At 45.1% G+C, this 17,763-nt stretch overlaps 1 protein-coding gene across 7 annotated transcripts in view; it reads left to right on the forward strand.

Annotated features, from left to right (window-relative positions):
- DAZL (deleted in azoospermia like) overlaps positions 1 to 17,763 on the forward strand; it is a 94,678-nt gene that overhangs the window by 39,304 nt on the left and 37,611 nt on the right. For 5 of the 7 annotated variants that reach the window (XM_083188789.1, XM_083188786.1, XM_083188787.1 and 2 more), the window contains exons 6-9: positions 11,013 to 11,149; positions 14,252 to 14,329; positions 14,405 to 14,455; positions 16,526 to 16,642. In XM_083188789.1, the coding sequence (XP_083044915.1) occupies positions 11,013 to 11,149; positions 14,252 to 14,329; positions 14,405 to 14,455; positions 16,526 to 16,642 (383 nt within the window). The remainder of the gene's footprint in view (positions 1 to 11,012; positions 11,150 to 14,251; positions 14,330 to 14,404; positions 14,456 to 16,525; positions 16,643 to 17,763) is intronic. The other 2 variants (XM_083188788.1, XM_083188792.1) reach the window with 1 other exon arrangement.

Genomic DNA, 17,763 nt, shown 5'->3' on the forward strand with positions numbered 1-17,763 from the left:
GCAGCAGCACACTCACCATTGACGCTGCTGCTGGGGAGAGGACAGTTCAGTGTCCCCCTGCCATGTAGCTGCCGCGCTGCAGTGCTTCTCTCAGGGAAGGAGAGTACAGCACACTGCGTATCTCTCCTTCCCTTCAGTGTGACTGGGCTGCCCGTCAATCAAAGTTCGCGGGCCGGCTACTGATTGGCTGCCGGCCCGCAAGCTCTGATTGATTGGCGGACGGGCGGCCAGTCACAGCAAAGCACACTGAGGGGTAGGAGAGATGCGCAATGCACACTCCTCCCCTCCAGCGACCTGTCTGACTGCCGCGGCTGCCATTACAGGCCGGGCCGTGGCGTACCCCCCAGCATGTGGACGCGTACCCCCAAGGGTATGCGTACCACAGGTTGGGAACCGCTGCTCTAATGCACAGATACTGGTAACATTGCACGGTCACAAAGACAGCTGGTTGTGGTGTGTACACACAATACAATCCAGTGTGGGATCTGACTATGTAGTTGGAATTACATTAGGATCACATGCAGATCGCACATTTGAGATCAAATGTCTATATGAAGTCTAATGCAGATAGCATGACTTGTATGTAACTAACTCATAAGTTAGCAAAGATTTCTATAGCAAGTCAAATAGCAAAGGAATTTCAGTGTGTGCAGCCATTACAGTTCTGGTCCAGACACTTATAAAGTGTAAAAGACCTCTGCAAACACTGTCGGCCATAGTCCAGGTCTGTTTAAACCTAATAAAGAGCTCAATCAGCAGCGCTCCCGTCACTATCCAGACGAGGCGCACGGTTTAGTCTCCACAATACCATGGGTTATTTCATGCTCTGACAGGGCACTATGGCAAACGTCACTATAGTGGACCCTGAAGTATAATTTCTTCTACGATCCCCATGGCAGCCATAACATTGGGAGGTATCCCTTTCCCCCTAGATCAGACAGGAGTTTTTTCTCTAGGACCGCCCACCTTGGGTATAACAGCCTCCTCCTCCTTAGCCTCAGTGTCTTTTTTTCCTGTCTCCGGTAGAGAGGACAGTGTAGGAGTTAATTTTATTTTACAGGGCTACCTCTTATATATGGGAAGGAGAGCATGTGAGGGGGACCAGATTTATCTATACCCCTATGCAGAAACACCCGCTTGTATGCACAGCAAAAATACCTGCTGAAGATTCCAGTCTGGGAGCAAGGTTGTGTACAGCCGCTGCAATACTTACAGGCGCTGTGGCTGTGGCGTGGATTGAGACCTGCAGGCTGAAGGCGCGCAGACGGAGAAGCGTGGGTGAGTCAAGCGGCAGTCTCAGCTGAAAGCCGTGACTGCACGCTGCGGGGCTAGGCACTGGAGGGCGGAAGTACGCGGCGGCGTCTACTTCCGCCCAGAGCATATGCCGGAGTGCACTCAGAAAGGTGTCCCCGGAAAAGCGGCAAGGAACATTTGTTCCGCTCGGCCATCCCTAATACCGCTGGTACAGCAAGAAAGGGGTTAAGGCGCCATATTTAAAGGCAGCAGTCAGCGCTGGTCAGTGCATCACGCTGGGCTGCAAGAAAAACGATGGCTGAGATGGAAGTGCCTTCTTCCCCTAAGCTGGACAGTGCCCCTATGAGGTAAGCCCTTGGTTTTTTTTGGGCATTAGAGTTCTTTTTTTTTTTTTTTATTTCTAGCTTCTTAGTGAGTCTATTATCTCTTATAGTGTGCCTGCAGAGGTTACCCCTGTGCCAAAGAAAAGGCTATCAAAGAAGAAATACATTGAATCTAACTGCATGTCATGTGATAAGATATTCTCTGCGTGTCAAAACAAATCTCTATGTGAAGAATGTGAGACAAGACATAAGGAGCCCATAAGAGAAGTGCCAAAGAAATCAGAGCACACCGAGATACTAAAGGAATTGATGGCTTGGATGAAACAGAACTTTGTGTCTAAACAGGAATTTGTCCAGTCACAGACAGCTAAGAGATCTAGGTCTCAGGCTGGGCTGAGTCAAGAGGAGGGTTCATCCGGCATGGAGGAACCAGATAAGAATTCTACTGATGAGTCAGGAGAAATAGAGGATGACAGAACATTTAACCTTGATATAGTGGAGAACGTACTAAAAAACATATACAAGGCTATGAACTACCAAGAGGCTACAGGTACCTCTACGGAAAAGGACCCGCTATTTGAGGATAGATCAAAGAAGGGGAGGTCCTTCCCAGTAAATAAGGTAGTGAGGGAAATAATCGCCAAGGAGTGGGTAAACGTTGACAAGAAACTCACCCTTAGTAACAGAGTGGATAAAATGTATCCATACAAGGATGAAGAATTCATGGCGTGGTGCAAAATCCCTAAGGTAGACGCGGCGGTGGCGGAGCTCACGTCAAGGTCTACAATACCGGTGGAAGATGCAGCGGCCTTCAAGGATTCAATGGACAAGAAGGTAGAAACCGCCCTAAGAAAGGTACACACTGCATCTTCAGGGGCGCTAAGATCATCAGTCGCTATTGCTTCAGTATCCCGTGCTCTGAGGCTCTGGGCAGCAAACCTACATACGGATGTAGAAGATAAAATATCTAAAGCATATATCTTACGCAGTTTAGAGATTATGCAAAAATCTATTGACTACCTGTGTGAAGCGTCACTGGACTCGGTGTCGTTCGCATCAAAATCCATGGCAGCCGGAGTAACTGCAAGACGAGCGCTGTGGCTAAAACCCTGGAGTGCCGACGCAAATTCCAAAAACAAACTGACAGCATTACCCTTCGAGGGAAATTACTTATTTGGGTCTAAACTTGATGCCATGATACAGAAACTGTCTGGCGGAAAGTCTGTCCGGCTGCCGCAGGATAGAAGGAATAGGTTTCCCTACCCGGGAACACCTAAACCGTCTTTTAAAGACGCAAAAAGCTACAGACCCGGAAAACCATACTATAGAAGAGGGAACCCTAATCTTTCCCGTCAGTCCTTTCGCCAGTCTTACCGAGGAAAATTTCAGTCGGACAGGGGTGGAAGGCTATGACTATCCACTAAACATCAAGATAGGTGCAAGACTGTTGAATTTCCCAGAGGTCTGGAAAAGGACGATTGGGGACAGATGGGTCCTGAATATAATTCAGAGGGGCTATTCAATAGAGTTTGCATGTCACCCGAGACAAGACCGGTTTTTAAAATCCAAAACACCTATATCGAAGGAAGAAAGAAGAGAGTTGAAAATAAAGATAGACCAACTCTTAGAAATAAACGCCATAGAGGAAATTCCCAGGCTACAACACAAAAGAGGCTTTTACTCGAACTTATTTCTAGTGAAGAAACCCAATGGAGAATACAGGACAATCCTGGATCTGAGGGATCTCAACCTGAATATAAAGAAGATAAAATTCAGGATGGAAAGCCTGTCATCCATTCTTACGGGGATAAGGAAGGGAGCGTTCCTAGCGTCAATAGACCTAAAGGACGCCTACTATCACATCCCAGTAAACAGCTACCACAGAAGGTTCCTCAGGTTCGAAGTGTCGAACAGGCATTTCCAGTTTACTTGCCTGCCTTTTGGGCTAAGAACGTCTCCGAGGGTCTTCACGAAGGTCCTGGTAACCTTGATTGCAGAGATAAGGAAACAGGGAGTCCTGATTTGGCCATACCTGGACGATCTGCTAATCGTAGGGGATTCAGAAGTAGAAGTCCTACAAGGTCTAGAGTTGACATTATCAACACTAAGGAGACACGGTTGGGTGGTAAACGAAACCAAGAGCCATCTTCTACCAAGTCAGATGATTCAGTTCCTGGGGGTCCTGATAGACACTGTGAATTTCAACATTGCTCTATCACCAGAGAGATGTATAAGAATCCAGGAGATGATAGAAAAGGTCTTGTATTCGAAGAAGGTGACCTTTCTGATGGCCGTACAATTGCTGGGCATGATGACGTCGTGCATAAAGATTATACCTTGGGCTCAGGCAAATATGAGAGGTCTACAAGGGTACCTGTTACCTCTGATCCGAAGAGGATACAGGGACCATCAGCTTATCACATTAAACGAATCAGTAAGAAGATCCATACTGTGGTGGACAAGGGATCTGGAGAGAAGAAGGTCCAGTCTAGAGTGTCCAAGATATATGGTAGTAACTACAGATGCCAGTCTAACTGGCTGGGGAGCACATATGAAGAATGCATCAGTGCAAGGAATATGGTCCCTAGAAGAAACAATGAATTCCTCGAACGTAAGAGAACTTCAGGCAGTCTGGGAAGCAGTAAGGCTACTGAAGAATTACATAGAGGGGAATTATGTCAGAATTATGTCAGACAATGTCACGGTGGTCTCACATATAAATCATCAGGGAGGCACCAGAAGCAGGAAACTGATGAGAATATCACAGGATATCATGGTATGGGCGGAGAAATACCTTCTCTCGATCTCGGCAGTATACATACCAGGAAGGAGAAACGTAGTAGCAGATTTCCTGAGTCGAAAGCTACTAGATCCGGGAGAATGGGAACTGAACGAAGAGGTGTTCAGGGAGATTGTGCAGAGATTCGGAGTCCCGGAAGTGGACCTGATGGCTACCTATGCCAACAAAAAGGTGAAGACATTCTGCTCAAAATATTATCATGCCCAAGCAGCAACATTGGATGCCTTCACAATCAGATGGCAATTCAAACTGGGGTACATATTCCCACCTTTTCCCCTGATAAACAGGGTGTTAAAGAAGGTACAAGAGGACAAGACAGACCTAGTGGCAATCCTACCATACTGGCCTCGGAGGGGCTGGTTCGCAAACGCCATGAGGTTATCAGTACAGAAACCATGGGAGCTACCCAACAGACCGGACCTACTGACACAAGGCCCAGTACTACACTCAGAACCCGCGACATTATGTCTAAGGGCGTGGAGATTGAGCGGCAAATACTAAAGAAGCATAATCTCTCTTCACAAGTCACAGACATGATGTTGAAAGCCAGAAAGGAGGTGTCTTCTCTAGCATACTACAGAACATGGTTGAAATTCATCGAATGGGGACAGTTCTCAAGTGACTATGGTGAGATTTCCACTGGAGAGGTGTTACAGTTCCTCTTTGATGGTTTTCTCTTAGGGCTGGCAACGGCCACCATTAAAGCACAGGTATCAGCTTTAAGTGTTCTGCTAGACAGACCATTGGCGGAAGAAAAGGTGGTGAAAAGGTTCAGCAGAGCAATGAAGAGAGTTAGACCCCCAATCAGGTCGATAGTAGCCCCTTGGGACTTGAACTTACTTCTGACAGTGTTAGCCAAGCATCCTTTCGAACCACTCATGGACATACCGCTCAAACTGCTTAACTGGAAAGTGGTTTTCCTCGTGGCAGTCACCTCTGCGAGGAGAGTGAGTGAACTACAGGCGCTGTGGATTGAGGAACCCTATCTTATCGTGTTCCCGGACAGGGTGGTGTTGAGGACACACCCGCAGTTCTTACCTAAGGTAATCTCTAGATTCCACCTTAATCAGGAGATAACCCTTCCCGAGTTTTATCCAAATCCTCAGAGTGATGAGGAGGAAATGTGGCATAACTTAGACCTGGTGAGGGCCATATCCATATACTTGGAAAGAACCAAGACATTTAGAACCTCCAAACACTTATTTGTAATTCCTGAAGGAATAAAGAAAGGAGGAGCACCTGTGAAGCAAACAATCTCTAGGTGGATAAGAGAAATTATCTTATTTGCCTACAAGAAAGAGAACAAGGTGGCACCTCCGATCGTCCAGGCACACTCGACTCGGGCAGTCTCCACATCATGGGCAAATAAGGCGAAGGCATCAGTTGCAGACATCTGTAAAGCGGCTACTTGGTCGTCAATCCATACATTTTCTAACCATTACGCACTCAACGTATCTACTGCCCACTTTGGGAACCACGTGCTGCAAGGAGCTATGTCAGCGGGACTGACATCGCCATAAGTAAATATAATACAGCTATCCCTCCCGTGTGGTTTACTTGGGTATGTCCCAATGTTATGGCTGCCATGGGGATCGTAGAAGAAAGAGCCGAATTATACTCACCGATAATTCCTTTTTCTTCCTAGAGATCCCATGGCAGCCACTTGTTGCCCTCCCGTGTTATTATTGTGTTTTTTCTCCAGGTTACGGAGACATTCAAAGACACTGAGGCTAAGGAGGAGGAGGCTGTTATACCCAAGGTGGGCGGTCCTAGAGAAAAAACTCCTGTCTGATCTAGGGGGAAAGGGATACCTCCCAATGTTATGGCTGCCATGGGATCTCTAGGAAGAAAAAGGAATTATCGGTGAGTATAATTCGGCTCTTTCTCCACAGGATAACCTTTGGTATTCCTGCTCAATGGAAGTTGGAGAATAATTTGACTTAGTATTCCTCCAGGCCTCTAGTAGCCTTGCACCCCAGCCGGGTAGCATTTTTGGGGGATGCAGCTGTGGAGGTGCGGTACGAATTGTGTAATGGTTAACCATTCAAACAACGCCATTACCCTAACTGTGGAGTTTATGTATATTCTCCCCGCACTTGCGTGGGATTACTCCAGGTACTCCCGTTTTCTCCCACAAACAATTTGGTTTGACAATTCTTACGGTTTTCCACTAAATGATGTTAGCCGAGTAACACTGGCTGCAGCTTTTATAATTAATAGTGAAGTACAGATATTGTAATGGTTACATTACTGCCTCACAGCGCTGAGGTCATGGGTTCTATCCCCACCATGGCTCTAACTGCGGAGTTTATATATTCTCCCCGTGCATGCGTGGGTTTCCTCCGGGTACTCCGGTTTCCTCCCACAAGATATGGCCTTGACTACACATCCCTTCGGGGACGCATTCTCACTTTGGTAACCAGTAAAACTTGTACCAATGTTGACGGCCGTGTTCACTTCAGCGCCACCATATGCTATATACCAATATGCTGCCTTTTATCTGTACGACCTATTATATGGAGGTACATATATACATAAATTTACATTTATATGCATTTGTGTGTGTGTGTATATGTGTATATATATATATATATATATATATATATATATATGAATGATGTATACTGGTGCGGGGCCAGCATTCTTGCTGTTTACATTCAAACAGCATTTCTATATAGTTTCCTGTTTGTTTTCTAATGTATCTACATGCACATACATTATAACCAAAACTGATCCTTTTGGTAAATACGTAGTGTTCCCGCCAGGCTGTTTTAGCGGGGCGCTGCGCCCTGCCCGATTTTTAAAGGGCAAAATGCGCCCTGCCCCCCTCGCAGCGCCCCGCTAAAAAAGCCTCACGGGGAAGCGTAGATGGCGACGCCTGGCGCTTCCCCGGCAGCACAGTGGCTTCGGAGGGGCCGGGCCCGCCCCCTTTGATGACAATGGCGGCCCAAGCACGCCTCTTTCATGACGTTGGCGGCCCGGACACGCCCCCTTCATGACGTCGGTGGCCCGGGCACGCCACTTTCATGACGTCGGCGGCCCGGGCACGCCCCCAGCTGTGACGTCGGCGTGCCCGGTCCGCCCCCCAGCGCCCTGCCCGCTGTCACTCCTAGAGTGAACACTAAATACGTGTTTTATACATGCAACAGTACATCTTAAGAGTAATGCTATTATGCACAAGCTGCTTTTGTCTTGAAACCAAAGTAAAAAGGGCAGTGCTGCGGGATCTCCGCCAGGCAGAGCCTTGGTTTCATGGTCACCCTAGGCAGGTCCAGTCGGCCGACGTAAAAAACGTGGTTTTTATCAACCACTAGGGCTGAGTGGGCTGACCATGACAAAGGCCTACTGCTTCTTCCAATGGGTGCAGGGCAAGATCCCGGCCTTGTTGGCAAAAATATGGATGCCGGCGGATGGACCCTCCCTTCGGAGGCGTTCCTGTGGTTGGTAGGCCATTGGGGTGGACCAATAGCGGATTGATGGTTTTACGCCACATTCACGAGGTCACCCTGTATGGGTCCAGGTCTCGAGGCCCAGCAGTTTACAGGGTCAATGCTCTGTCAGCCCAGTGGCTGTTCGTTCTGAGGTATGGTATTTCCCATTTTGCTCCTCCTCAAAGTTTTTTGTATGTTAAAGGCGGAGATTAGGGCATCTTGATCCAGGAGATTCTTGTTCTCGGATCTGCGGATCCGGTCAGGGGCCTCTCTGATCCGTCTGCCTCGAGGGCCAGAACTGCTCACGGGGCTTTTGAGACCACCTCATTAGGTGCCACGGGCTTGACTTCAGGGTCATATCACCTATGCTCAGGGCCCATCAGCCTTCCTTGGCTGGTGCTTATTGCAGCTCTCGTGATTATTATTTTTCATGGTGTCTCCCAGGATTTACCGTTTGTCTAGGGTTTTGTCCTTTCGGTAAAAGTAGTGGGGGCGTGCCTCCGCCTGTCATCATTAAAGGGACAGGGCTCTGCTCTTTCCTTTTTATTCCACAGGCGATGAGCTTTGTTGCACGATCTCCGCTTCTTCTGGCAGGGGGTCCTGCAGATCCAACCTCTGGTTGTTACAAACATGGTGGTTTGATAAAATCTTTCTCTGATTCTTTTGGGCCCTTTATGGCTCTTTACAGGCTAACTGGGACAGTTTTCCTGTTGACCGTTGCTGCTGGGTGTCTGCCCGGCCAGGTCAGTCGCCATTTATAGTCTTTCATTCTCATAGGACGGATTCTTTGAAACGTTACTTTACACCTCACAAGGTGGTCCCTGAATTTCAGGTCATCCAGGAGATAGTGATCCCTGCCCTTTGTAGGCCGGCGGTCTCTCCTAGGCAGCAATCAACTGGATGTGGGCTGTGCTTTGCACGTCTATATACATCACGCTGGAACATTTCAGCGATCCGACTTTCTCTTTATCCACTAGGGAATTCCTAAGAGGGGCTGGTCTGCTACCATGCAGACTTATGGCCAGCCGATAGCTGCGGTCAGTTATCAAGTAGGCCTCCTTGTTCACCTCCCTCCCGGTTCTTGCGGGGGTCCGGGCTCATTCCGCTACATCTGTGGGTGTGTTTCGGGCTTTTACAGGTGGTGCAACTGCAGAGCAACTTGGCAAGGCGGCAACTTGGTCGTCTGCCAACGATTTCTTACGCTTTTTTGCGTTTGTTACGTTTGCCTCCCAGAACTCTGCATTCGTCCAGAGTATACTGGCTGCGGCACAGGCGCGTCCCCACCCTTAGGTGGCTGCTTTAGGACGTCCCACTGTAATCCCTGGGGCCCCTGACGTCTGCCGCAGAAGAAACCGTGATTTATGTCTTACCTGTTAAATCTCTTTCTTCGAGGACGTCAGGGGCCACAGGGATCCCTCCCTGCCACGCCTGCTTCATTGGTATTGAAGTTCATAGTTCCTCTGTTGAGTGAACTTAGTTAAAGGTTCCTCTGTTGAAGGTACTAACACATGTTACAGTTATGGTTTCTCTGTTGAGCAACCACACACATATATTTGTTGAATGTGTTTCTGCATGGGGTTCTCTTCCTTCTATCTTGTCTCCTGCCTGGCTTTGGAAAAAACTGAAAGTAGCTAGCCTAGGAGGCAGGGTAGAGGAGGGGAGGAGCCAGGGCTGTCTCTAGGCAGTCCAGAAGTTTTATCCTTTCTGGTGCTGGAAAGGTTGTGACCTCACTCTACCCACTGTAATCCCTGTGGCCCCTGATGTCCTCGAAGAAAGAGATTTAACAGGTAAGACATAAATCTCGGTTTGTGTCGCCCACTGTGCCATGGGACTTGGATGTAGTCTTATCTTTTTTGCAGTCATCCTGGTTCGATCCATTAGATCAGGCAGATTTTCGGTTTCTGACATGGAAGATTGTGGTCCTGCTGGCCTTGGCTTCGGCCAGGAGGGTGTCAGAACTTGGGGCCCTTTCTTGCAAGAGCCCTTACTTGATTTTTCACGGCGACAGGGCGGAACTGAGGACTAGGCCGCAATTCTTGCCTAAGGTTGTGTCGGCTTTCCATCTAAACCAACCGATTGTGGTCCCGTTCAGTTTGGCTCATCCAGGGATTCCGGCATCCCTGGATGTTGTTCAGGCCCTGAGGGTCTATGTGAGGCGAACCTCTAGGTTCAGGAAGACGGATGGTCTGTTTGTGCTTTACGATGCACAGAAGAAGGGTGCTCCTGCATCAAAGCAGACTATTGCCCATTGGATACGTACCACGATCCAACAAGCCTATGGAATGGCTGGATTGACTATTCCATCCTCATTGAAGGCTCATTCGACAAGGTCTGTAGGGACTTCCTGGGCGGCTGCTCGAGGAGTCTCGGCCTTACAGCTTTGCAGAGCTGCTACTTGGTTGGGGCAGCATACGTTTGTAAAGTTCTACAAATTTGATGCCCTGGCCAGGGAGGATTCCCAGTTCAGGCAAGCGGTGTTACAGCAGTCTCCGCACGTTCTGATGGCTTTGGGACCTCCCCATAGTATTGAACCCCAGTATTCCGTAATGGACGTTAGAGAAAATAGGATTTTAATATACCTACCGGTAAATCCTTTTCTCGTAGTCCATATGGAATACTGGGCGCCCGCCTCAGTGCGGAATTTTCTGCTGCAGGTAATACCTTGCTTTCTTGGGCTTGTTGCCTTGTTGAAGGTTAACGTTCTTGTATTGGCTGGTTGCCTTTTTGAACGAGTGACGTTCTAATATTGGCTTGTTGCCATATATGCATATATATATACGGATATTTATTAAATATTTCAGATATGGTGTTCACCATAGGTTATTATTATAGGTTTCTTCACCTATTTTGTTATTTTTGTGACGGTGTGCTGGTATGAATCTCACCACATTTACTCGCTTACTCCTCATATACTTTGCTCTCCTTCGGCACAGTTTTTCATTAACTGACTAGTGGAGGGAGGATAGAGGGGAGGAGCCAGTGCACCCACACTGAAAAATCTTATGTGCCTGTCTCTCCTGCGGAGGATCTCTATCCCATAGTATTGAACCCCAGTATTCCATATGGACTACGAAAAAAGGATTTGCCGGTAGGTATATTAAAATCCTATTTTTTCAACCTTAATTACTATGTTACTTTGTATCTACACATGACTCCTCTGCACAGAGAGAGACAAACCACAAACTTGCATCCCTTTGCTTACAGGCTCTTATGCATCACCAAGACCCATTGTGCTCAGTGCTCCTGCTCCACAGTATCCCAGCATTTATCAAAACATCCCCACGTCAGATCCTTATCTCCAGCATACACCAGTGTACAGTCCAGTCACTCAGTATGTTCAGGTGAGACACTGTTACTGTTTGAGGTTTTCAGGCCGGGTACCTTAGGAAATTCAGCCCTTGCTGAACAAGGTGGAACAGAGCTTCATGTACAGTTAGGGTTTTCCAGTTATTTTGTAACCAGGCCTTACTTCCAAGGTATGAGTGTTCATGCAGGAGTGTTTTTATGAAGCTATGCCAAATGTTTTGTAACTATCATTCTCTGCATATTTACTTGAGTAGCTGCAAAAAATATATGCCTTTCCATAGGTGCAGTGGTGCTTGAAAGTTTGTGAACCTTCATACATTTCTATATTTCTGGTAAAAGTAAATAGAGATTTTTTTTTTATTAATGAAAATTATCAAATACTCGTGAGTGGCAAAAGTTTGCAGATATTTTGAAGGTGAAATTATGTTTCAGTGTTTTAAATCTGAGTGGACAACCAGGTTCTTTAAAAAAAAAAAAAAAAAAAAGAAAGAAAAAAAGAAAGAAAAGGTATCAAAGTCAGATGTTGTGTAAAGGTGCCCATACACCGAGCCGATTTGGGCCGATTGCGATGAATTGGCCCGTGAAATCGGGCCAAATCTGCATGATTTGATGTCCCCTCAGGTCTGATGCGCGGTTCTGTGCGCATCGGACCCGAGCAGGTGGTCGGACCTGCTGGCCGTCTGACCACTCGTCCTGGGAGCTCCTATGCATGCTGCAGGGTCTGGCCAGCTGGTTGGGCAGCGGGTCCGGCAGATGGGAACTGAGTAGCGCTATTCGTCCGCCACCCAGCGAATAGCGCTGCTCACTCAGTTGCCATCCACCGCAAGGACCCGCTATCCTAAGGAAAAGTCGGACCCAGTGTATCGGGGGGGCCTTAAGTGTATCATGCCATGAGATTTCTGAGGACCTCAGAAGAAAAGCTGCTGTTGCGCATCAAACTAGAAAAGGTTAAATAAACATCTTTAGTTTGTACTCCACCAATCAACAGTCAGACAGATTGTGTACCATTATTACCATCCCTGGGAGTGGTCGACCAACAAAGGTCACACCAAAGAGCAAATGATTGTTTCAGGAAAGAACACTGCATTCCAGCATAACCACTTACCATCTGTGTAACATAGTGGTAGTGGTATCATGGTTTGGGCTTGCATCCACCCATGACAGCTTGCCATCATTGATGGGTTAGTGAATTCTGAATTATACCAGAATATTCTAAAGGAAAATGTCAGGACTTCTGTCCATGAGCTGCATCTCTAGAGAACATGGATCATGAAGCAAGACAAATAACCCAAAGCGCAAAGTTCTTCAACCAAAGATTGTGAAAGAAGACCTTTAAAGATTTGGAATGGCCAAGTCAAAGTCCTGATCTTAATCTAATCAAAATGTTGTGGAAGGACCTGAAGTGAGTAGTTTATTGGAGGAAAACCACCGACATAACAGTTGAAACTGTTGTACTGAGGAATGGGGTAAAATGTCATCAAGCCATTGTTCAGGCTTATTAACAATTACTGGAAACTGTTATATGCAGTTGTTGCATACTTTTGCCACTCAGATATGTGATATTGAATAATTTTCATCAATAAAAAAAAAGAGCAAATCTAGCTTTGTGTCGTTTTGGTTGGTTCTCATAATCTACTTTTAGGACTTGTGTGAAAATGTTGAGGTAGTTTTAGGCCAAATTTCTGCAGAAATATAGAACATTCTGAACGGTTCTGATTTTTTTAAAGCACCCCTGTATATGTGGAGTTATGAGCTATTCTCAGTATAGTGTATTTGCAGGGGAAAGTCACTTACAAAGGCTGTGGTATAAATGGTCGAAAATGTCTAGGATGACTCACTTGGTTGACAGCGGCTAGGTTGACACGGTCCATTGGTCGACATACCCAGGTCGACACAACCTTATAGTCGACATGTATAAGGTTGACGTGAGTTTTTCACGTTTTCTTTGGTGTCTGTAGACATGGACAACATATAAGTGTACCACATTCCACCTGTAAAGAATCTTCAGTTTGCAATAAATGTTACAAGTGGTATATACACAGCAGATTCAGGGTGGTAAAGTCATAAATTATCCACCCTTAAGGTGCGTACACACGGTTCGATTCAGATTTTGTTTCGATTTCTATTAGATATGGACTATTCAATCTGCTCTGAAGTTTTTTATACTCTTTTGGATTGCCACTTTCCACTTTCGATTACCACGATTTTCTATTAGATTTTTTATTTGATTTGTTATTAGATCAACACTGGCTTCAGGCAGGAGATGGACATAGAATGCTGCAGTGAACACATTCGATTTTCACTATTATTAGATACCCACAATATAGTCTTGGCTGCCAAGACTAATTTTTTATTTGATTTACACTACACAGGAGCGCGCATTGGGATCGAATTAGATATAGAAAAACCATTCGCTTTTTCCATTCGAATTTTCTTCTATAAGCAAAATCAAGTGGAAAATAGTTCATATCTCAGTGTGTACCCACTATTACACTTTTCCATCCTTACTGTTAGTGTAAAGGTGCCCATACACTAGGGCGATTTTCATGGTGATCATCCAATGATGTGTACATGTGGTAGGGAATATAGATTGTAAGCTCCACTGGGGCAGGGACTGATGTGAATGCTCATATATATTCTCTGTAAAGCGCTGTGGAATATGTGCGCTATATAACAAACTGATAAATAAATGTAGATTGTTTTTAGTTCTGGGGATATCGCTTGCAATTTGCTTTTATATAGCTCTATTTTCCAGCTCTCCTAGCACTCTGTAGGTACAACCAATTAGATAAATCGTATGTAATATATCTTGTGTAAAATAAGCACTGAAGATAAGTCGCCCTAGTGTATGGTCCCTTTAAGACACATAACATGAACGTTTTGGCTTTTTCACTTAAGTGGTTTGAAGATGTAATACATCGGTTAACACCGTTTTAATTGGTTTATATAGCAGAGCACATGTAAGAAATGTGTAATGCACAACCCCTTTCTCATGTAATGGGATCATGGAAAGTTTCATTAAAAAATAGACGTTTTTCAGTCAACTCAGTTAAAAATCTGTACTGTATTTCTAAGATTATCATAAAAGATTGGTTTGGATTGTTATCAAGAATTATGTATAATATTTTGTGTTGTAGGCTTATCCATACACAAACTCTACACCACTCATGTTCCAGCACATTCCTCTGGCATATCAGCAGCCAGGATATTACCAGGTACACTTCATGACTAATTTATGTTATTTGATCTGTAATTTGCAAAAATTAACATTTCTTTCTATTAATATGTAGGTGGCTCCACAGTGGCAAAATGGGGATCAGAGGAGCTATGTTTCCCCCCAGGTGACAACACCTTTTTTTCCTTTTTTTTTCTATTTGAAAGTGCAGAGTGCTTGAAAATGAGTGTTTACATTTATAAGGAGTGCTCTAATTCTGGTCTTGCGGTGTCCAAGCACCACTACTTTCATGTTGTGAGCAGTACCTGGGTTACCCATTCACACTGCACAGCAACCCAGGTTAACCCTTCTTTTAACCCAGGTTGCTGGACCCAGGACATTCAAAAAGGCCCTTTACACATCGCACAGGGACCTTGGATAGACCCAGGTTATTTTTGCTATGTGAAACTGGCATGAGTGTGCTCGAAATGTGACCTTACCGTCTAATATCTAAACCACTTTCACATGCCCGATAACTCTGCTACCTTTTTCTATGAGATCTCTATTGCAGTAGTTTTAGGCCATACATGCTATGATAATGTGTGCTTGATACCTTCTGTTGTAGAATGTAATATACTCTTGAGTCAGTAGAGAATCATTTATATAATCAATGTTCAGTCTAGCACCCTAGTTTGACGCTATTAAAATACCGCCCTCAGTATACAAATACACATAATGGCTTAGTTAGCATCATGTGTATAAAAAAAGAGCTAAAAATTGCACGTCAAAAAATCATCCAGCTTTGCAGCTGTATTATATGTTCCAGCCTCTATATGACTCTCTATGCATATGTATGTATGTATAAATGCTAAATATACATACAGATGTAGGTGTACATTTTTTGTGGTCATGCACAGTATGTTTGCATATTTTCCACTAGATTGTAAGCTCCTCAGAGCAGGGCCCTCTTCCTTCCTTGTTGTCAAAGCCCTCTTCTCTTCAAATTTCACTTACAGCTCTCCCAATACTCAAACACTCAGCAACCATCTTCGTCCACATACTCCTCTCCATCTTTGGCCACCAGCCCCCTCCAGTACATGGATCACGTCCTCACTGCTTACATCTAAGCTGTAGTGTGTATTATGGCGCTCTTTTTATCTGTACTCTATTTTATTTATTTACTGTAAAGTTTTGTCTCCCTGTACTGTTCTAGTGTATGCCCATTGTATGGTGCTGCGAAACACTTGTGGCACCTTTATAAATAAAATTTAATAATTAAAAACTGGCATATGACCCAACTGTGATAGGAGCAGATGCTATTCCTTTCACCATCTTTCCTTATGCTTAAACTGCGACTTTATACACTAGTTTAGCAGACATATTTGTGACATAAGCTTTAAAGTCTAGTGACAATTTGTCTTTTATTAACTTGTATAATGCAAAGTGGCCATGTCCTGCGGTGATGGCATTTTACATATTCAAATTGAGGTATTTTCTATGTATCCACAGTAATGGTACATAACTGGCAGTAGAAGTGACATTCCCCTGTATTGGTGGTTTTATGCTACAACCCGGAGCCTGTGTCATGTAGATATTAGTTTTGCTGGTAGTAATGTCCTTCCAGTAGCGCACTGTTGGATGGAATGGCTTGTGAGAAAAACATATATATATTTTTAAATACCCCTGGTTTCCTCTGGTGCTGTTTTTACTTCTAATCTAGCTAGAGTGTGGTGGTTCAAGGTCTCAGCTCTGAGCCTCTTGGCTATTGTATATGAGGGTGATCAATCAACAAGTTCTGAGATACTAAATTGAAGCTGCTTTGCTGATTGACAGAGTTCCCAGTACAAAGGCCCGTACTCACGGGGCGACTTTTTAATAGACAAAGCCCCGTGATCTAGGGAAAGCCAGTTCAAGCACTGGCTTTCCCTGCTAGCGATGCATGGGACTGCGCATTGCTATCATTGCAGGTCATACACACGGAGCGGTCTGTGCTCCTTTTCTAAGCGATCTAGTCAGAATGCTTCGAAACGGGTCTGAATTAGTCTTGGACCGAGCTATGCATGATCTTGTTTCTCCCATTATGGTCACTTGGAGGAGCGTCCTAATGCTCCAGTACATGGGCTGTGTTACTGCTAAGATTTTATAACTAAACACTGCAACAGTGTAGTAAGTTAAAGCATAAGGGTTGGTTAAATTCCGATATTTGGTGGGACAGAAGGAGTTTAAAATATTTCCCCCTTGTTATTGGCCCTTGCAGGCTTTCATGTGGAATTATCAATGCAACGAGCTTGAGGTTGCTAGCAATGATCTGTTTCCACCGGAGTTTAACAGCCACGAACAAACTGTATCTCACATTTCTACAAGTCCACAAAAGGTAAGAATACATTTTACCCTCAATTGTAATAATCCATTTCTGATAGAACACAACTACACATTCGAAGGGTTGTGTAAAAATGTTGGGCTCCATTAAATAAGAAATTATTTGCTAAGAATTGTAGCTTGCAACAATTGGCTTTTCAGGGGTTCTTTAACTAGTGAGTGGGGTTTGGCTTACTATACCATCATTGTTTTGGGAGCGTTACTGGCGTTCAGCAACTTTTTACTGATGCACAGAGACAGCAAAGCGGTTTCCCCCTTTCAACTGCACTCTGTGTCCCCAGTTGTAGGATAGAGAACGCTTCCTCCACCAGGCTCAATAACCATCACTTTGCCTGCTGGTAATTGTGTCACCGACGACTATTCAAGTAGCCTCAGTAAGGTGGCGCAAGCCGCAGCTTATTGGGAATTTTGTTTTGCCTTGCTCAAACAGCGAAACCAAAGCTAAGAGAGCACCTCTTTTCCAGTGAAAAGGGGCTGTGGCCGGTGGAAAACACGGGCTTCACTGAACTGGAGTGTTTCATGGAGAACGTTTGGATAGTCTAAGAAAAAAAATATAGGAGAATACTGTGAATAACTGAAAAACATCCATTTTATTTTTTGCTCCCAATGTTTTTTCACACTTAGCCTGCTTCAGACCTGGTTGCTGATCTGCAAATGTACAGATGATAACGAGTAGATAGCAGTCACCCAGACAGAATACCTGCCATGTGTAAATTTCAGAGAGAATTGCGAATGTATCACTATTCACTTTCAAATCAATATGCAGTTCATGAACCATTAAACAATTTTTCCAGTCTGTGCAAATGGAAGTCTGACCCATCCACAACTCTGCTAATGAGACAGGCCAATCGAGGCCGGTGCTGATGTCAGACACTCCCAGAAAATGGCAGGTTTCCGCCCCCAAATGTTGGTGTCCTCTTAGTCCGCTTTCCGACACATGTATTTACTACCCATACGCAATTTGATGCTACTTAGACTTGTGCAAGCGTGATCCATATGGCATTTGGTTTGCAAATTCGATGCACAGTGATCAAATCTGAATCAGGCCCTTATTTTAATGGCCCCTCCAAACTGTTTTGGATTCCCTCTTATATAGTTACAGCTGTGTCCACGTAC

The sequence above is a fragment of the Crinia signifera genome, chromosome 5 (assembly GCF_055691185.1).
Source record: "Crinia signifera chromosome 5, ASM5569118v1, whole genome shotgun sequence".
Classification (NCBI taxonomy): domain Eukaryota; kingdom Metazoa; phylum Chordata; class Amphibia; order Anura; family Myobatrachidae; genus Crinia; species Crinia signifera.